Source organism: Pestalotiopsis fici (genome assembly GCF_000516985.1).
Source record: "Pestalotiopsis fici W106-1 unplaced genomic scaffold PFICI_Scf_5, whole genome shotgun sequence".
Taxonomy (NCBI): Eukaryota; Fungi; Ascomycota; class Sordariomycetes; order Amphisphaeriales; family Sporocadaceae; genus Pestalotiopsis; species Pestalotiopsis fici.
Window position 1 is genome coordinate 3,555,883 of NW_006917095.1, and position 21,108 is coordinate 3,576,990.

Here is a 21,108-nt window from a genome sequence, read left to right on the forward strand (position 1 = left end):
ACACACACACACACACACACACACACACACACACACACACACACACACACACACACACACACATATACGATATACATTCCAAGCTACCCCTAACATTGCAACGATTGCTCTGTATGGCTTGGAAAGAGTGGCCCAGCCCCCGGGGGGAACATCCAGTAGTCTCCTCTCGTCGTCCTCAAGCTTGGCGCCTTGTACGATATTGCATGTCATGTTTGCGACCAACACAGCATGGATGATACACTGGGCAGTTCGTGTTACTGTCTATACAAGAAACGTCTGAACACGCGTGGCTACTTGGAGCGTTCGATCTGTTCCCGAAGGTGCCAAGACAAATTGAGGCGAGGAAGTGCCAAAATGACGAAAATCAATAAAGCTTGCGAATCACCATAGACGCGTAGGCTGAGTGCAGGGCGCAGTAGCCCCTTCCTGTACATGGGCATCAACTTGAGAGTATGCGGAAAGTACATTCATGATATGTACATGTCAAGTCCCAAGCATACAAAAACGCTTACGCAAAAGGGAGAGAAAAAAGGGAGAGAAGGAGGAGGAAGAAGAAAACGTTTCAAGAAAGAATTTTATTAACTTGGAGGAGGGCTCATGGGATCCCTAACGCTGTCACTACCTGAACTACCGGCGCTGCCACTTGCGCTACCACTACCGCTCGCACTCGAGCTCTCATCACTGACCACATCCGCGTCGGCCGGCAAGTAATGCGGGTACTCGAACCCAGGAGGAGGTCGAAAGGAGCTGGAGGGGCCCATGTGGCCCGGTCCAGACACCATATTTGACAGTTCTTCGTCGTTGGCGCTGGACTGCGTGAAACCAGACACGTCACTGAGCATCGAAGAAGACCGGCCCCGTTTGGGCGTTGAATGCATGGGCGAGAAAGCAGCAGCCGTCGACTGAGGAACAAAGCCCGGCGCCAACGGTGACGGACCCCACAGTGAAGCGTTATATGCACTGTTGGACCACGCCGTGGCTGCATCGTACATGGCAGCAACAGTCGAAGTGTTTGGCGCGGCGGTCGTCGTGGGCGGCAATTGACTCATAACCGTGGGGTCCGCATAGTCAAACGAGCCATTGTAGAAGGACGACTGCTGGTTGTGGAAGGCGTCGAGCTGCCCCTTTAGGGTGACGAGGATCTCGTCTCTGCTCATGCTCTCGGCCTCGTGGCTGGCAATCTTCTCCATAAGGTCGTGTTCCCAACGAAGAAACTGCGCCTCGAGTGCGGCCCGGTCCTGACGGCGTCGCTCGGCCTCGTCGAGTCCGCGAGCATTGGCATCCGCAATGCGGGCGTGCTCCCCATCAACCTTGGCGATTCGGCTGCTAATCTTGTTTCTCTTGGCTTCGAGGCTGGCCTTTTCGTCCATCAGCATCTTCACATCCCCGTCCAGCTTCGCTTTAAAGCTCTTGAACTCGGCATTGGCCTCGTCAAACTTGCACTTCTCGGCACTAAAGGTACTCTGCTTTGCTTTCCAGGCCGTCTTGAGAGACTCGGGCACAATGTCGAAGTCCTTGAGCTCCGCTGCGAGCGAGGCCAGGGCCTGCTCAGCCTGCTTCTGCTGGGTCATGTTCTGCTGGATCTTTTGTCGTAGCTTGTCATCTCCAGCACCGGCAGACTGAACAGCGGCCGAGAGCTTTTCATTCTCCTTCTTCAGGGCATTGGCTTTGCGGTGCCACTCCTTGCGCAGCGCCTTTTGGCGGGTTTTCTCCTCGGCCAGCTTGGCCTCGGAGGCTGCAATGGACGTCTTGAGCGTTGTCGTGGGAGAGTCGGGCCGCAGGGAGTTCTGGCTGCCTGCCTTGGAGGCGGCAGCAGCGTCAATGTCGGCCGTCTTGGCTCGGGTCGTCCTAACGCTTGTGGAGAACAAGACCTCATGAGTGACAGTGCTGAGAAATTCGCATTCGTAATTGGAAAGAGGCGTCAGTCCGTATATATCCCCGCTCCAGGTTGTACCCTGGCTTCCGTCTTGCTGCGAGTTATGCACGGCCGTGATCCGAGTAGGCTGCCAGATGGCATGGTTGACACGTACGTAGAAAGGCTTTGACGTATCGATCCTCGACGAATGGCTGCTCTCCTGGGGGCAAGGAGAGGCAACAAAGTTGGGGAAATGGCTTGTGTTGAAGCAGACCTCGTCGCAACCAACATAAGAAATCCAAATTTGGTTGGCCTCGGTATTGAATGGCGCATTGCCTAGATTATGAATATCCGTAGCATTCGAACCAGCGGAATCGACAGCGCTATGGGTTAGCTCATACTCCTTGACGACGACGATTTTGGTGCTCGCAATGGCGGCCCACAAAGGCTGGCGATTTCTAATCTGCGCACTTTGCTTCCGCTTCTTCTTTGAATTCAAGGCGGACTGGGGTTGGATAGAAACAGCATCGCTGTCGGGGGTTGAAAAGCCAGCGTCCGTGGAGACATCGCCACTGTAGGGCTTGCCGGCTTCTGGGTCGACCGACTGGGCAAGGTTATCACGCCTCTCTCTCCGCAGATACCAGTCGCGTATACACTTCACCACCCCTTGGGTGAGAATGTGAATGGCTAGTATACTTCTGAACCAGTTCATCCAGCCGGAGCGCACTTTGTCGTAACCACGCATCGATTCGAGGGATTCAAGAGGATCGTCAAGATCGGGCGTCATAAAACGACTAGAGCCAAGCAGATAGCCCACGGGAGAGTATTTCATTTTGGTGTGACGCAATCCATGAGAAAGCAGAATCATGCTCAGGCAGATCAGACTGTTCTTGAGAGATCCGCCGTCGCGAGACGTCGAACCGCCTCCCAGCCCGAGGGCAATGACCATCTGAGCGAGATCGAGGATGACATGTTGGATGGGACCCCAGAGGAAGAGCCAGATCAGGAGCACGATACCATCAACACATACAACAGTGGCGACCGAGGGTGCACCTAGGTTCCACTCAAAGACATCGCTCAGTGTCAAGCCACTGTTAGTTGTGACAAAGGTCAACAAGGTGAAGAGCATGTAAATTCCGGACAGGGCAAATGTGGGGATTTGCATCAGAATGATGAGAATGGCGATGGTATCCTGCAGGGGACAAGATCGAAGAACGGTCAGGGCAAAGTCGAAAGGACCCGTGTCGCGGTGGACATTGGAGTTCTTGGTAGCGTTGACATCGATTCGGCGGTGGTGGTCGTCTTGGGTAGCGGCGAAGGAGTCTACCGAGGAGATCTCGGACGAGGTTCCCAAGGAGCCTCTTCTCACAGCAGGCTCAAGCGGCATGTCGGCAGACTGCTTCGGATATCCATTGAGGTGGGCAGGAGTAGCCGGTACGGGCGGGGCGTCAGAGGTTGGCAGGGTCGTGGAGCTGCTGCCGCCGCCGCTGCTGCTATTGGTGTTGTTATTGCTGGGCGTACCGTTGCTAGAGCTGCCGTCGGCCAAGTTCTGACTCTTTTGTTTGGAAATGCGTTTGCCGGGGCCAACAGAGCCGGCTTCGTGCCTGGTGTCGCGCTGGTTGGGGGCACCCTGCTGTCGCTTGGAGGATGCGGAAGATCGAGGCATACAATCGACTTTCGTAGCGCGCTGCTCCGACCGCAAAAGCCAGAGGGCAGTGCAGCACGGCTCGCAGCAGGAAAGAAGCGTAAGGCGAGAGGAAGAAAGCAAGTCCCGAATTATTGGGTTGTAGTAATGAGTGCAGCGGTGCTCGGCTTGCCGTCGATGGGTGGTGGACTTGGTGGAGGTCGGGGGTCCGGCAGTTTGGTAGGCGAGTTGTTGGCGAGGTCGTCGGAGAAGGTGAGAGACCTTCCCGGAACAGCTAGAGAATTATCCCCGGGGGTTGAGCAGGCGTCATTGGAGGCGGGGGGGCGGGACGGGACCAAACCAAAAAGGAAAATACGATGAAGAAAACCAAAAGGAGTAAGGATGGCAAGCGACGATTCAATCCGAGCCGTCGTGGTCGAGTTGGAGTCGGAGTCGTCGTTTGGAATGAAGATAATGTTTCGTGAGTCGCGTTGAGACGACCAATACACAAGGCGCCGAAAGCCCTGCGGTGGCGAGTACGAAGTATATGCGAAGCAGAAAGATGGTGGTGGATTGCTTGGAAAGAGCTTGGACGGATGGACTGTGTCTGCCTTGTCTTGTCTGTCCCAGACCTGACTGATGAAATCGATTGATGGGCTGGGCTGGATGCACGGCAGCGGAGAATGAGATTGTGCGAGGGTGTAATAAAATTACGGAGCAAACGGAATCATGATCCCTCTAAGTGGGGAGAGACCGTGAGAGCGAGGAGAAGAAGAGAAGAAGAAGAAATATTTAAAAAAAAAAGAAAAAGAAGAAGAGTCCGATTGTCTTTTTTTTTTTCCCTCCCCTTCGAGACCGAGTAGTGACGATGGATGCGTAAATTTTTGAAGACGTGGAAGAGAGGAGTAAGTGAATTTTTTTTTTTTTTTGGCTTTCTTCTTTTCCTTAAGACCGAGGTTGGTTGTAATGTAATATCCGCTGTGATATAATCTTGAAAGTATTGATTCGGGGTATATCTGCACAGGAGACTTTCTTTGCCTAAATTAGGCAAATTGGTTTGCGAAGGTTGTAAGGTATACACTCTTCTTACTTTGTGTATGTGGCGGATGGAAATAGTATATGTAATGTAATGTCTGGAGTTAAGGTAGCCTCAAGTTAGGTGAGGGCCAGGGGAGGAAAGAGAAAGGGAGAATAAACCATGGGGGAAAAAAATTGTACAAGTCTTGGTGGAAAAGAAAAAACCTGGCAGCGGGAAAGTATCTAGCAGCAAAATCGGGACTGGTGCCAGGTACGGACTTGGCCCCCAGGTATATTTCACTACCTACGGCCTGCGTTGATGTAGTACTCAGCTTCACTTTTTTGCCCACTGCCCTGCTAGAAAGCCCCCCACCATACACACTACGGTGTCAGGAAACATTGTTAACCTCTGCGCACTGCAAGGTAGTCAGTTATGTGGTAGGTAATGGAGGTAGAGTTGTATTGAGTAGCGTGAGAGCCGTTTTCACTGGCAGGCACCCGTTGATGCTGGTGCCGTCGGCCGCAGCCAGCGAACCAGTGCAGTTATGCAGTATCCTTACATTAGTGTGTACTAAAAAGGCAGCAAGCACTGCACTACCTCTCTCATGTGCCGGGTCCTGTGCACATGTCAGATCTCATTACCATGCCACCACGACATGTACTTTCACGAGTTGGGTACATTGCATCGCATACCGCCATCTTTCCCCCCTCGTCCATCTTGATCTGCTCTGTTGCTCGGAGTATTGATGTGCAACTCAGGCCAATCGAGCTTGCCGCAAAAAAACAATTGTCTTTTTTTATATTGATCTGGCTGTCCCTGTCCACCTTGAAAAACGGCGGCCTTCGCCCCTTCGCCCCTTCGCCCATTCCCCCAAAGTGCGTTCAGTGATGCTTACTCGTGGGTTTAGCACATACAGGAATCCTGCCGATCAACACATGGACCATGTAGGTAACTCTAACAGGGAGGTACAGCAAGCGAGTTGTTTGTGGGGGCGGCGGGCGCCTCGGCGTGAAATGGAAATGGCCCGGCGGGGGCCTCTTATTAGCGCCACAACGCTACTCATGTTATGTTTAAAATCCATTGGCATGTACACTACGCGTGGCCCACCGAGTCCAAAGTTCCAAAAAAGCTTGTTGCTGCACTTTTTATGCCGTCTCTTCTCGTCAGTGTCCGAAAATCCTGCATAGCGAGCAAGATCTATCTCAGCATACCCCCAGGTACCGATGAGAAAGACGCACTCAACGGGCAATAGGAAAAAGGAAAACTATCAACTATCCTTGACGGTTGACGGTTCTCATAGTTGGCAACCATGCCGCTGCGATAGTTTTGACTGCCACTCGAACAACAGCTCGTCGTTTCAATTTTTGGCTGCGTTGCTGAGCATGTAGACATAGCTTAGGCAGTTGGGCAGTGTCTGGATATCCTCACAACAGCCAAAAGGCTCAGAGGTACACATATCGCGGGTACCAAGTTGTGTGTAGCCATCTCGAGGACCCAATGCAGATCAACGATGGATCGATCCATACTGTCAGAGACTCTATGTTATGCTTGGAACCCATGAGCGAGCGGGCACGGGCATCAGCCAATCGACCAATCGACCAGCCGTCCTTTTGCCAAAAAAAAAAAAAAAAAAAAAAAAAATAACTGAGCATCTCTCCGCTCACTACTCCAAGATAGAAATAGACCCATTGCTTAGCTCCTCGTCTTTTCGACGCCGAGGCGCATCCATTCATCCATTCACTCATTCACTCACTCTCAGCACCCAGTCTCACCATTCAAGCCAGTTTTGCCAATGATTTAAGAAAAAAGAAAGAGAAAAAAAATGTAATATTAATACTAATATACAATAGATGCTGTCATTTCCAGGACTGACTCGAGCACTGATACCCTGAACCTGTTCGAGTGAACATCCGGGGCGTGCGAGGCTTGAACAGGGCGGGAAAGGCTTGACGCCAAAGAATGGAGATGCGGCTTCTACGGTCTATCTATACTATACTAGGGTATCTATCTACCTTGCAGCAGACTTCTTATTGGATTTTTTTTTTTTCTTCTCGTGCTTCTCTTTTTTGCCCCCCCCCCCCCCCCCCCCCCTCCCTTCCTGCTCTATCTATACACTTCACTACGTAACATATAAAAGTAGTGCGTATTACACTCCACAAACCTCGGGTCATTCACGCAAAGAGTTGGTCTAGATCTAACACTTCCACTCTCGTCATTGCTTTGGCTGCAAAGAAACCTGCTGGCTCTTGTCGACCCCTCTAGTGACTAGGGAAACATTGAACCTCAAGCGGCGAGTTTGAACAAGAACGAAGATATCCTGGATATCAAGGGCAGAAAAGATAAGCTAGAGCTCTGGACACCGTATAGTACTCGAGTCAGCCGGCATCGACGCAGGATCGATCAGTGGGCTCATCACGTGTTGAATTTTATTAGTCAGTTATATAGCTAGCCGGCGAAATACATGCTGATTCATCACGGATCCTGCCGTCGAGATATCTTCAATATAGCAGTACGAGCTCAAAACTGATACCGGCTGGCATTTCTCGGTGGATGTCTTTCGTAATCAAAGTCACGTCAGCTTATAGGTAAAGTTCTCTTGTCAATGATGGATATCCATCTTCATTCGTGAACATTGAACATCGGCCATGCCTCGCGTATCCCCAGTCTCTTTGCTGGAGTGCATACCAATTTTCTATCTGTCGCCAGTTCTCCGCTGCATTTACCAATCACAGTAGCTTGAAGCCATTTGCACATGGTTTCCTGTGAGCGCAATGCAACGACGTTAACGCTTCAGCCGCGATCAGTACCACAAGAAAAAGGATATTTCCCTTTTCAGTCAAGGTTGACTATCCACCACAGCCAGCAATAGCGGTTGGGCGTTTCGCGCAACGCCAGTTTACCCTGGCATCACCATCGCTTCTAACTGGTCCTCTGCTGTACTGCCGGCATTCACGGTGGGCCATCAGCGGAGTCATCCAAAGTCATGCGAGCGCCGTTGCAGCCATTCACTGGGCAGCAAAACCATAAACTCCAGGTATACGCATGGCCGATCCCTGCCCGAGATGAGTGTTGAAGCAACGTTAGTCGAGAACTCTACTGTATCCTATGCATGTAGTCGATAGCTGGGCTTGTTAGGTAGTCAGGTATAAGATGCAGTTGACTAGCCTCGCACGGTAATCGAACGATTCCAACTTGGCTCCTGCTGGTCTGATGCATGTGGTATGTATGTAGGTAGGCATATATCAGAACTCAAATGCCGTATTCCCAATTGGGTGTGATCTGCAAATATCCTCATTTGGGATGCAGGTCTGGTCTCCAAAAACGTACGCATGCAGCCTAGCCGATGTGCAACAAGCAGCCAACCAACACGGGCAACGGCTTGGTATTCGGGAGCATAGATGGTGAACAACCTCCACGGTGAGGAAGTGAATGTCTCTGACACTGCTGAACCGATACCGCGTGCGTATTACTGCAGCATGATTCCGTCCGTTTGAGCCGTTCTCAAGTCCCTCGTATCTTTGCTTCACGGTGCTGCATATTCTCATGGTCGCTAGGAGACTGACAATCATGAATCGGTCAACACAGGCTCTACTCTTGCCGATATGCTTCATACTTACACACATAACAAGGTGCATATATGCCGGACAAGTGAGACTATATGGAGTTGCGTGTTTATATATGCACCATGCTGGGTGTTGCTGCACATCAATGCCTTAACCCGTTCCTCCGCCTCGCCTTATTACGACAGACATGGGCATAGTACATGCAGGCGAATGTCGGCAACGCTCTTGTCTTTGCCGTGTCGGCATTTACGATATCGCGGTGTGGCTACTCTTGACTGTTTTCCCTAGTGTGCAGAGGATATAGCGGTACCAGAGATTGTACAGGGGATCGAATGGCGGTGTCGTGCCTCTTCACAGTCTCGCAAAACGCAAAGCACCCAACTGCAAGAGACGACACAGATGGACGGATGGTCTATACGTACGTAATACCCGAATGAGAATAGGGGGCTCAACACCAGAGTCATTGCACAGCGCATGCAACTGGGTGTGACAACAACCGCAGCTGGGTAGACAAGACAGACTTCAACATCCCAGTAGCAAGCTTACAACGGCTCAGCTATGCACCATTTTTTTTTTTTTTTTTGATATTATCCCCCCCCCCTCCCTTTCTTTCCATCGATTGCTGGTTCGACTCGTTAAGCCAGCGGTACTCATGGTTAGCAGAATTCCAAGAAGGACATCCTCCAAGACACGTCAAGATTGCTTTACCGCATGCGTAATCTTGATGAGTATTGAGACACAATCGATTATCATAGTAGTATGTCGTGAGAAACAAAGCGTAAATGAAGCCTGAAACTTCTGCTCGGGGTCAGATTGGCATATTCGGTGAAAGTATGTGAATTGGCGGCATGGGAGTGTTCCTAGCCACTTGTCGTCGCCGCCAGAGTACTCTGCCATCTGTCATTCTGTGGCAGACATAAATATATATATATATATATCTTTATATGTGCGTGTGTGTGTGTGTATATCATGATCCGCCAGTTCATCGTCATAGAAAAACACTCGATTAAGACATCGCCTTCCGGCTGTCTAGACCTGGATTCTTGTTCGGTCTATGCAATATCTAGCCCATGTCTACTTGGTCAACTTTGCTCATCCTCTACCTTCGCCATCAATAAAAGTCCCATATCATAATTCAGCTAAAACGTCTTCGAGGGTCGCAAGTCGAATATCACACAACAGGGTATTCATTTCTGCCGAGCCTGGTGCCGGATCATTGTCCCCCCTTCCCCTCCCTTCAGCGTCAACGCACGGAAAACCAAGACACTCCAGAACACTATAGATCTGGCGGGGCAATACTCAGTTGGCAGGCCTTGTACTGCCAGAAGCTCCTAGATCCTCGACGGCATCCTCGCGGTCCCATGTTTCCTTCTCAATCTCCTCGACTTGTTTCGTCAGCTGCCATATCCTGGCCCTGGAGGAACATATCGCCGCCTCTTGCTTTTCCCACGTGCTTTGAAACACGTCCTGGACAAAAGGGGGCGTAGTTGTTTTGGTGGCATTCCTGTAATCATATATCACAACATCCTCCGCGGTGCGGGCGGCAACGCGGTGATGTCTGTGTGACAAGATCATGCAGTCGAGAATGAGTGACGTGTCTGACCTCCCAGGCAAGGACCGCAGCTTGTGGTAGACGGATATGCGATCGGGGTACACTACTGGCTGAATAGAGTGTGAGAGGCACGAATTAGTATGCCACTTCAGATTCTCTGATAATTGGTATGTCGCAGACATACAAATTTGTAGTCGGCCTTGATGCTCTTCATAATAAGTCCGACACCGTTTGGGCTCATGAGAGATTTCCACTCAGCCGCATTAGACGGATCTAGAGCAGCGAAGTGCGTTATCCAGTTCACGCGAGATGACTCGGCATATCGTATATATGCAGCATTATTGACATGTTGCTGGGACGGGCTTTAGTCAGTATGGGTAAGGCACGCAACATGAAGCTCGACTGCTGAGTAGGGCTGGGCGAGGCTGACAACTTTGGGGACCGACGTGAGTCACGTCACAGGGAGGAGGAGGAGAAGAAGAAGAAGAAGAGGTCATGGCAAGATTGAAAATGTACCGGCATGATCTCTTGCTGGTGCGATGGGTATCAGATATTTGACCCATATCCAGACAGACACCACGGACCTAGGCAGACCCAAGATGCTCCATACTCACAAAACTGTCCATCTCCCCCCACGCCACTGCTTGACCCTCCAGACCTCTTCTGCTGCCCGTGAGGAACCCCTCGCTTTCTGCAGTCAGAGATCGCCATTCCAGTGCCAAGCTGCGCAGTACTCCAGCCGCCCGCTGTATCTGCGAAGGAGAACAACCAAACATGATACACTTTCCAAGCCGAGCCTTCAGATCACCATGCCATCGCGGCGACGGCAGTGGCAGTGGCGACGGCGGGGTAGCCGAGGAAGCGAAACGCCGTGTGCACTGAGAGAAAATGCGCCGGGGCAGTCCGCTATGCTGCCAACTCGGCAGGGAAGACCCAAGGGTTGCAGGAAATCGTGTCAACCCTGACATCTTGTCTTGGTTTCTCTCCTGAAAAGGCCCGGAAAGGTAATCAATTCGGTAAGACGCCAGTGAAGCAGAGGCAACCTGTGACCGTGTTTTGAGTAGTGCGAGCCCTTTGGCGCTTATGTGATTTAAGTTGCGCAGTTGGCGTGCTGAGGTTATTTAGATGTACTTATTATACAATGGAGGTGCATACACCGGAGGCGCGATCGGACATTTCGGCTGGCACGCGGACGGGTTTGGGGGGGTGGCCCTTCTTGGTTGTTGGTGGTGGAGCTCAATTAGGGTGCCGGTGCCTTTCCGAGGCTAATCTAATAAGGTCAGGTACATTAGGTAGGTAGGTTACATGTAGGTAGGTAGAGCGTCTACACAGTACGTACGGTTATGAATTTATGGCGTCACCCGACTACCAGCTCCTACTGCTACTCATTCACTACTACATACATACATTACTCTGCCGTAACAACGATGCAATTGAAACTGCAGACGTATAGCGAATGACTCGATAAGTAACTACGTCTACTACAACAAGCACCACCACCAGCAAAACACAGCTCAGAAATTATACACTAAACTGCACTACCCGCCAACCACCACCCTCATAATCTGGCCAAAGATTCTTCGTATAATTTATATATAGTGTAGATTGCGGGCTCAGGTGGTAGCTCAAATCTTGCACACCTACCAGTATCCTTGCTTACCTACATTACATACTCACGACATTGACTTGCCTGCGAATGCTTGGCTGGCCCGTTGCCCGATTATTGGACATAGGCCGGGCTGCCAGAACGAGGTGGCAGACAAGAGAGCCAGCCAGCAACCAACCAACCAACCAACCACCAGACCGATTTCGCCCATTGACTCAACAGTCCGCATCATGTCGCCTCCAGATGCCGTATTGAGAAGAGAGGTCATATCCATCTACAAAGGTTTCACACCAGAATGTCTAGAACCGAGCGAGTGAAGTTAGTAAGACGGAAGAGACGACTGGCTGACTCATGGGTTTCTTTAAACTGCATCAACAGAACTACTTCATCTCGGCAAGGACTATCCCCTGGGCTTTGGCTACTTCCGGCCTCGCCTACACAAGGCCTTCATGGCCAATGCTCATCTGCGAAACGAAGACGATATACGCAAAGGGATTGCCAGAGCCGACTTTGTCCGAAAAGGTATGTATCTACCAAACCCAGCCTGTCTCCGTCCCGTTCTGGGGAGAATGATTCCGGGTGGCTCGACAGACCACTGACCATGACATCTGTGCTTGTGCAAGCTCGCCCTCACTGAAACTTGCTGACCACGGCTACCACAGAGATTGAGGCACTGTAAGGACAAATATATTCCTCCCATCTACACTGATGCAACTAGGATGTTGTTATACACTATATTGCAGACAGTGTCAGACCCTTGACACCATTCGCCTATCCTTCACCCTCTTCCTGTCTTTTTTTTTTTTTTTTTTTTGGATTCCAAGCAAAAACCGATCGGTGCCTGTTTATCTCTGCGGAAGGGCGAATACAATGCCGGTTATGAATGTCCGTAGTGCTCGAGCTGACGGAATCACCACAGATATTACTTGAAGCGCTATCGGACGTTGAGGAAGGCATATGGGCATCTATGAATGGAGCGAAAGGCTTAGTCCATGACGATCCACAATCTTGTCATTGAAGTCCAGTATATGGTATCTCTATCTATAAACTTGCGATCGGGTCGCAACATGTATGAAACCATTCCCAGACTTGTGTGATTTGAGCTCAGCGACATCGTGGTAATCATGGAACACTCGGACTTTGACGAAGCGAACCCTTCCACAGAGTCCAATCCACATCAATCTCTGACAAACAGCAGGATTCATAATCTCATACAAAGTCCAAATGCTGAAGAAGGAAGGAGTGGATGGGAAGAGAAAAAAAAAAGGGGGGAGCCCACATCAGCGGTATACCTCGAGGCCGAGGTGTCCAAAGCTTGTTCCAGAGGGGGAATGGTGGCTTGTTAATTCTTCCTCCTGGCACTCCAGGCACCAATCTCCAGACACTCACCCCAGCTCGTGCCGCCATCTCTTAGTAGATCATTCATCATCTTGCCCGTCCAGCCATCCCATTCGTCTTGGCTCTTGCCGCTCACATCGCGCAGCATGGGCTCGAGTGCCTGGATCAAACCAACACTGGTTTCGAGCGCTGTTCTTCGTATGGCTGCCTGAGCAGCCGTCAAAGACTTTCCGCCCTTGCCACCCTTGTGGTCGCTGGCTTTTCCCTTACCCTTCATGCTGTCAATGTAGCTCTTTCCGTCCTTGGTGACCACACCACCAACGCCCTCACGCTCCCAGCGCACCTCGGACAGCGGGACCGCCATACGCTTGGACCGTACCTCAATGAGGCCGTCTTCCTGAAGCAGCATGGGACCGATCATGGTGCAAGGGACGGCTGAGAGGAAACGCTTATCCAGGGCCTTGCTCAGCCAGCCGTTATACTCGACCAGGAATTGATTCAAAGGTGCCGACAATGGTGTGTTTGCCGAAACGACATATACGCCCAGTCGGGTGGCATCGTCTTCATCCTCGCTTCCAGACTCGCTATCCTCGGCGGCAGAGGTAGCAGGGATAGGTGGAGCTGCGGCAGCTGTAGCAGCCGTTGATGTCGCAGGCACATGCGGCCTCAACATGCGCATGCTCATATCCGTCTCCCATATCTCCAACACACCGCCAGGCCGGAGCAAGCGCAGGTATTCGTCCATGAAGATCTGAGAAAACTGACCGGGCGCGGCGCACGACATGTCCTTGACCATGACCAGGTCAAATTCACCGTCTTGGAAGGGCCACGGGGTTCGGCGCATGTCGTGCTGGACAAAGCGCCAGTTCATATCCTTGTCTGGTTTGGAGTTAGGATCAGGGCCAGTGCCACAGAGAGGAACAATATCGATTCCGGTGAAGGAGACTCCACCATGACCATGCTGAGCAAAATAGCGGTGGCACATCATGCTCCAGAAGCCCGAACCACAGCCCACTTCGAGGATGCGCTGGGGGGGCTTTGAAGCAAAGGCATCGGAAATGATAGGGCCACCAAAGAGCTGAAACAGCAGGAGCGTACGAAGTGATTGGCGGTGCAACTCTGCAAGATCCACAGGCAAAGGGTATGGTAGCTGATCGTCGTGGATATAGGTACGGCCGTTGCGGACGACCAGTGGCTTGGGACTGACATTGACGCGGTTCTTGAGCGCTAGGTTGGACGTCGCCGATAAATTAGAGGCTGAAACAGAACCCTCGTGAGAGGAGGGAGGAAGGTTCTCGGAGGAGGTCATGATGCCGGTACGGTGGAGGTGAGGGGGTCCCGAGACGGACGCAGACGAGACGCTACCGGTACGGCGATAAGCTGCAGCAGAGTTGGAGGACTTGGTAGGCAAGGCGCTTTGAGCATCAGATAGCATGGCGGCATAATGGTTTGAAGAGTGCCGTCTCTGAGCGCCTCTGTCTGGCGGCAAGATGCCAGCGCCAGCGCCAGCACCTAGGCCAAGAAGGAGGGCTGCGCCCGGGGGCGAGGGTGTCGCGGCCAGGGGCTCGGAATCTGAGCTTGCTAATGCAGCGGAGCGAGAACCATGGGCAGTAAGACGTGACGGTATCGCCGTAGTACTTTGTCTTGCAGAATAATTGGTAGTGGGGGCAGCAGTGGCAAGCGAAGAAGGGAAGATGTCTCTGTTGATTCGTCCACGAGCAGCAGCGACCACGACAGCTGAAGCGGGAGCGGAAGAGGAGGAGAAGGAGGAGGAAACGTCAGTTGCGGCGGAGCCCGCAGGCTGGCGATTGATGCCGGCGACCGATGCACCGAGGCTAGCAGCACGGGCTCTCACAGAAGCAGGCGCAGACGGGTGAGGATTTGGAGGGTGTTGACTGATCTGTTGGCTGGCGCTGATTCTGCCATCCGACGATGAAGATGTCTTGGACAGAGAGGAATGGGGGGACGACGTTGTGTTTGCACCAGTAGTGGTGGTGGTGAAGGGGGCAATTGGCTCTGGCGGGGCTACAGGGTTTAGGATTGCGTCGTTGCATGTTGTTCCAGTATGCCCCCCAGCTTGCCCAGTGCTACTGCTAGTGCTTCTGCCTCCCCATCTGGGCAGATTGGACGGGCTGGCAACCGCTGTCGCATTTCCCGACGGCACGCTTGCGCCGCTGTGGCTCAAATCCAGGCGCTGCGGATCCAGCCCGCGACCACTGGAGAAGGCACCGCTGCTGCTGCTGCTGCTGCTGCTGCTGCCGCCGCCGCCGCCGCCGCCGCTTGTATTGATGAAACTGAATCCTCGCCCTTTCTTCTGCTGCTGCTTCTTCGTCGACTGCTTTTTCCACAAACTTCCACTGCTGGCGGATACAAATGATGCAGGGTCATCGGCGCCATTACGCAGCGCTTCCTCCCTCAAACCTGTTGGAGTCGTTATGCTCGATGGAGTCGTTGGGGTGAGTACCGCTCTTCTTCCCGTGTCCTTGTCCTGCGCCATATTGCTGCGCTGCTCGTCCACGTCGCCATATGATGGCCCAGCTCTACTACCTCTGCCGCCAATTGCCTGAGCCTGATTGCTCTCGGAATCGCTGTCGTTGTGCCCAAACCGCCGCACCCGTCTTTGAAGACCTTTCCTCGTCCTTGTCCTCGACTTGGACCTGGAGCGGGACTTGGAGCGAATGCGTGTCTTTCCAGGTGCCGCCGCCGATGAGCTACCAGCTCGGCCTGGTGCATCCACTGCTTGTCTTTCTGCATTGTCCGTCTTGTCCTTGTTGCCATCGCCGCCGGCCTGTGCCTGCGCCTGCCGTTGCTTCTGAATTGATGGTCTATAAGTGCTTGCGACAGGCATAAATATGTCCATTGCAAACATCACCTACCCGATGCCTCTACGCATGTGTTGTGGGATTAACTGCTAGGATATCTGGATCAACGTTGTCTTGCCGTCTTCGCTGTTGGGGCCAGGCCTAGATCTGACCCTGCGGCGCAACTCCTCTTTATAGGCTGGCATATGGGAGTACCGAATGCCAGCAAGCAGCAGGAAGGGGCAAGAGCGGCTTGCGGCTCTGGCATCGAGCAGGAAGGATTTGCACACACACACACACACACACGCACACGAGTGTCCCTCGGCATATAAGCCAACCTGTAAACTCCACGCAATCGTGTCAGACGACAGACACAGAGGCTGGAATTACCGCCTAAAGTACTTTACGTGGTGCGCGGAGTCTATGATTCGAGCACCGAGTTTGGGCTTAACTGGGCCGGGCAAGGCAGGGCAGGGAGGAGACACATTGCATGCATACGATATCTGGGGTATTATTCCATAGATGGCTTCGCCGGCCGTCTTCCCCGCATGCCACCCCATCACACTCGGGCTGACATCCAGAAGAGAGCTGGGGACGAGGGGTAAAAGCTGGGGAAAAGCCGGAACCGTCCGCCCTCGACGGGGCCTGGACTTGATCTACCTGCTGGATGACTGGTACAATGTCACAATTTCCCATGGGCCGCTCAGTCAGGGTCGGGAGAGGGCTGCGGAGAAAAGGGGGAGCTGCCGACTCTATACGGATGGTGTTGACGGGTGCTGGAGCGTGTCGTAAACGTAGGCCACCCGTCCCCCGCGCGCATGGGCGGTTTGACGTTTGGATGGATGGTTGCAGAATCCTCGCCAACTTTGTGGAAAGACGATGGTGTGTTTGAGTAGGCAATCGAGTGAGCCTTCAAGTTGAATCGAGGCCGTGTATTTGAAATCTTCGTTGAGTAGGTACATGATGTGTCGTCCATCGCCATGGTATTGGCCGCGGCGTATTTTTATTTATTTATATATGTGTGTAAGTAAATAGGTTTTTGTGTGACGCTCCAGATTATCCGAGCACTATAGGTCAGCCGACTACGGTCTGACATATATGTGACGGACCCGGCCAGGAAAGTTTGAATTAATACATCGATGGTCTTGACTCCGTCGTCAAAGCGGTTAGATTATTTGAGCAATTGAAGCGATTAGACCAAACCAGTATGATGTGCCCATGTCGAAATAAGTATTGTCGACATTGGTATTGAGCCAGTGAAAACTGGCTTTCTGCTGCTCACATGACCGAGCAGTCTGCCTGCCATGCATTACTTTAACATGCTACAAAACACACAACTCTGGGCCAGGAATCCAAATAATGCAATGAAGCATGGACCGTACGGACCACCTCGACCCCCTATCGAAGATGAGTTCTAGTGGGTGAATCGATCCATTAGACCTGGACCAACATACTAGGCCGCTGCACAGTAGGCTGATACAGACCTTCCATCTGGTCATTTTCCTATACCGTGTAATGGGGGAAATTGAGGCGTCAACAGAAGCAGTGGTGGCCAGAGCCGCATGAAACACGAGCGGTAAAGGAGACGGGCAAATATAGTCTAGGTCGAGAAGTGAATAATATATATGAGCAAGCCTGGCTACACCTCTTGCAAACTACGCTTTACTCGCCCTCGCGTAGTTCAATGAATGAGCGAACCTCGGGCAAACGCGTGATAAGGCTTTAGTCGGAAAACTTTTCCTTCTTACTTTTTGCATAGCTTCGTTGGCAGACCTGCTGTATCAACGTGTCCCAGGTGTGGTCTGAGTGTTGAATGAGGCACGGAAGGTTGAGCTGGATGGCCAATGCAACTTTCTCATTACTTGTCCTGCTTCTTTACTGCTGCCACGAACATGAGTTTCTGTCTTGAGATTGACTATACTCGTGTGTTCAGAAAGATCAATCATGATTCGAAGCAAAAGAAGAGCAGGAGGAGGAAGTAGTAGAGTGATGAGCAATAACGGTGGTATCTTTGATCCCAGAACTTGTTGCGCACATTCAATGGTATTTCTAGCCCACCTAGCCAAGCTGGAGGAGCGATTGTGTTTGTCTCTCTCACACTGGCTTGATCGATTAATGGATTTGTTTAATCGATTGGTTGATTGATGGACAATGGTGATGCATAACATCACCATTGTCAATAAGGGGTATACCCAACCACACGACCTCTTTTCAATACGTACTACGTACAACCAACCAACCGACGACACCAGGACGAGCGTTCTTTTACTCCACTATATACACACACAAACACTATGCTGCTATCTGTCAGCCCAATTGCTTCTCCATGCTTCCGGAGCTTACCCAGAGCGAGCCCAGTTCATTCACGCCTCCGCGTTTCATGAATTGACCGATTGACCAATTCGCAGAGCTTCCACCCACTCTTCATCCACTTCCATTATTTGTGCATGACCTCCTGCTCCTCCTTGTGCCACCACTACTACCTACCTACCTACGTGTAGCGATAGACATGCCAGCCGCGCTGCATAGCATCGTCACGCAGCAGCAGCAACAACAACAACACCAGCAACAGCAATAATCACGACGACGCCCACATCCATCAACAGTACCAAGGAGCAAGACGAGAACCACACCTAATTGTCCAATTTCAATGATTGCTCGTTGCTGACGGGCCAATGCTTCATTCCCCTACCTGGGTAGCCTAGCTCTGCTTTCCCTCTTGCACTTACTTGTCTCTGCCCCGCCGGCCACTCATTAGCACCAATTTCGATAGACCAAACATCACCAATTCGTCCAGCTGCACTACACACGCTCAGCGCCCACGCACAACTCCTTTGCCCGGCGCGTCGAATCGAATCAGCCCACCGACCATCGAAATACCGCAAAAATCCAACGCGAGGGGAAGAGATAGAATAAAAACTTTTTTTTGAATCTGGCCCACCCCTTCCTCGATCAACGTCGACTCGAAACCCAGCCCTGGAATATAGACATCGCCGTGTCCTCCTCCTCCTCCAGGTGCAGCAGCACACAGACCGCTTCAAACCACATAATCGCACACTGCCCAAAGAAGACGACCCTCTGGCGACTGGGTGCTTTCCATGCCACCCCACGTATGGACACGTCACCACGAGAAGCACTCCATTGTAACGAACCACCTCCGCGCCTCCGAGTAGAGCAAGAGGGACAAACATGTACGGCCCGCAGCAGGGCCACGGCTCTCGTCTCAATGGCGTTCCTGGAGGGCGCGCCATGGCGCCGCAGATGATGTATGGCTACGTCCAGTCTCAGAGTCAACACCAGCACCAGCATCAACATCATGCGCAGCAGCAGCAGCAACAGCAACAGCAGCACCACCACCAGCAAGACCATGCCGCTAACTCGGCCTTCTCCTCGGGCATCCTGTCTACTGCTGCCCCCTTCACCCCGAGCAGCCATCAAAACGGCGTCGCCCGAACTCAGCAGAGCCAACTTGCCGGCGAGCTTCTATCCGAGCAGGCAAAGGCCTACGAAGAGAGTAGACGTGCCCACCAGTCCATGACCGAGCAGCACCAGCCGCACTTTTTCGCTAGGGCCAAAGCGGCCGAGAACCGCGGTGTTGGGCCTGTCCTACCCGCCAGCATCACCACCCCCAGCAATACGAACAATGGCACTGGAAACGACCAGCTTGACGGCGAGGAAGAAGACCGGGGCCGGCCTGTCAATGTCGACAAGAACGAGGACCGTCAAGACTGGCAGAGCTTGGATCTCAGTGGCCAAGGACTCCGCGCCATTTCTCTGACTGTCTTCGACCGCTATGCCTTTGTCGAGGAGCTCTATCTCTGCTCCAACAATCTGACTTATCTCCCTCCTGCCGTTGGTCAGCTGCGCAAGCTTCGCCATCTCGACCTATCCAACAATCATCTCACCGAGTTGCCGCCGGAGCTGGGCATGTGCACTCCGCTACGGAAGCTGCTCGTGTTTAACAACCAGATCCGTGACCTCCCCTTTGAGCTAGGCGCGTTACACCATCTCGAGCTCCTGGGCATTCAGGGCAACCCCTTGAATAGCGAGATGAAGCAGATGTTAATGGAGGATGATACCAAGGGTCTGATCAGCTATTTGAAGGAGCAAGCTCCAGGTAAGGACATGTCCCGATCTGTCCCACCCCCTCTGTCCTTTTCCCTTTCCTTTTACTTTACAATCAGCGTGCTGACCCGGTGTTTCTTCTTCTTCTTCCCACAGTGCCCATGCCCCCCGAGCCACGTATGCCCATTCCCCTGCAGGAAGGAGTTTCGTCAAACCTCGAGCGGATACGGGTGCTCTCCTGGAACACTCTATGCGACCGCTACGCAACGACGGCGCAGTATGGATACACCCCCGTCGGTGCCTTGGACTGGGAATACCGAAGGAGTGTCATTATGGATGAGTTTCGCCAGCGTGACGCAGACATTCTCTGTCTGCAAGAGATCGCGGGTGATGCCTTTGAGAACTTCTTTACTCCTGAGCTGGCACAGCTGGACTACCGTGGCGTTCATTACCCCAAAACCCGTGTGAGCCACATGCGCGACAAGACCGAACAAGGCCTCGTCGATGGGTGTGCGATATTCTTCAAGAACACCAAGTACATCTTGCTAGACAAACAACTGGTTGACTTCCGTAGTATGGCCATCAACCGACCCGACATGAAGACTACCGAGGATGTATTCAACCGAGTCATGCCCAAGGACAACATTGGCATGTTTTGCTTCTTTGAGTCGCGAGCCACTGGTGCACGTTTCATTGTCGTCAATGCTCACCTTTGCTGGGAGGGTCATCTGTCCGATGTCAAGGCCGTTCAGACAGGTATACTAATGGAGCAAATCACCAAGATGTCGGAGAAGTACACTCGGCGACTGCCCATCAGCCTAAGCGAGAAATGTCTGGTCAGGTCCGTCACCACTGATGTGGTGTCCGAGTTGGACTCCGACCAGATGGAGTCGCCTCCGGCTGCAAGCCAAGAATACCGGAGCAATACTGACATACCATTGTTGGTTTGTGGCGATTACAACTCAATAGATGATAGCTCCGTCTATGAGCTCCTGGACCGTGGCAGAGTGGCTCCGGACCATCCTGATCTCGTCGGCCACTCCTATGGCAACTTCACACGAGATGGCATCTCACATCCTTTCAGCCTTCGCTCGGCATATGCACATGTTCGCAACACCCCTGACGATTTGACCTTTACCAACTACGTCCCCACGTTCAATGGAGTGATTGACTACATCTGGTATTCTACCAATACACTCGAGGCAACCGAACTGCTGGGACCGCCAGATTACAACTATCTGAAGCGTGTTCCAGGTTTCCCTAATTACCATTTCCCATCTGACCACATTCAGATCATGGCAGACTTTGTATTCAAACCTCGCAAGGAGAAAAAGGTCGCGGGAGATCACGAGAGGGGCTCCGCCTCAAGGATATAAACAAATAGCCTTGGCAGGGGTTTCGAAGAGGTATATATTAAGAGAATATGAGCCTAATACTTGCGCGGGTGGCATTATGAAAGGGCAAATGTCAGGCTTAGGTTTGGAAATTTCAAGGGAATAAAGTCCAATGGCCGAGGGCTCGATTTACCGCGATTAAAACTGCCTTTGAATTAGTTGGTTGTGTAGGCGGCAGGCGTTTAGTTTCACGTTATATAAATTATTCAAAGCGAGAAATGAATTATGCAAATAATTATTTATGCGGATGCGCACAAGTTAAAAGTATAAAATAATTCTTATAATTTCAATA

The 21,108-nt window shown here is 52.0% G+C and overlaps 4 protein-coding genes across 4 annotated transcripts; 1 reads left to right on the forward strand and 3 right to left on the reverse strand.

The window, feature by feature from the left end:
• Window positions 1–578: 578 nt before the first annotated feature.
• On the reverse strand, window positions 579–3,521 carry PFICI_08367 (uncharacterized protein; the record flags this gene model as incomplete). The annotated part of the gene is made up of 1 exon (XM_007836948.1): window positions 579–3,521. One exon carries the CDS (start codon window positions 3,519–3,521, stop codon window positions 579–581), a length of 2,943 nt encoding a protein of 980 aa, XP_007835139.1.
• Window positions 3,522–9,359: 5,838 nt separating this feature from the next.
• PFICI_08368 (uncharacterized protein) lies at window positions 9,360–9,853 on the reverse strand (the record flags this gene model as incomplete). Its single annotated transcript, XM_007836949.1, has 2 exons — window positions 9,360–9,722; window positions 9,797–9,853. The coding sequence occupies 2 exons, from the start codon at window positions 9,851–9,853 to the stop codon at window positions 9,360–9,362; spliced, it is 420 nt and encodes a 139-aa protein (XP_007835140.1).
• A 2,707-nt stretch (window positions 9,854–12,560) lies between these two features.
• On the reverse strand, window positions 12,561–15,416 carry PFICI_08369 (uncharacterized protein; the record flags this gene model as incomplete). Its single annotated transcript, XM_007836950.1, has 1 exon — window positions 12,561–15,416. One exon carries the CDS (start codon window positions 15,414–15,416, stop codon window positions 12,561–12,563), a length of 2,856 nt encoding a protein of 951 aa, XP_007835141.1.
• A 3,130-nt stretch (window positions 15,417–18,546) lies between these two features.
• Window positions 18,547–20,798, forward strand: PFICI_08370 (Glucose-repressible alcohol dehydrogenase transcriptional effector; the record flags this gene model as incomplete). Its single annotated transcript, XM_007836951.1, has 2 exons — window positions 18,547–19,474; window positions 19,579–20,798. The coding sequence occupies 2 exons, from the start codon at window positions 18,547–18,549 to the stop codon at window positions 20,796–20,798; spliced, it is 2,148 nt and encodes a 715-aa protein (XP_007835142.1).
• Window positions 20,799–21,108: the final 310 nt, after the last annotated feature.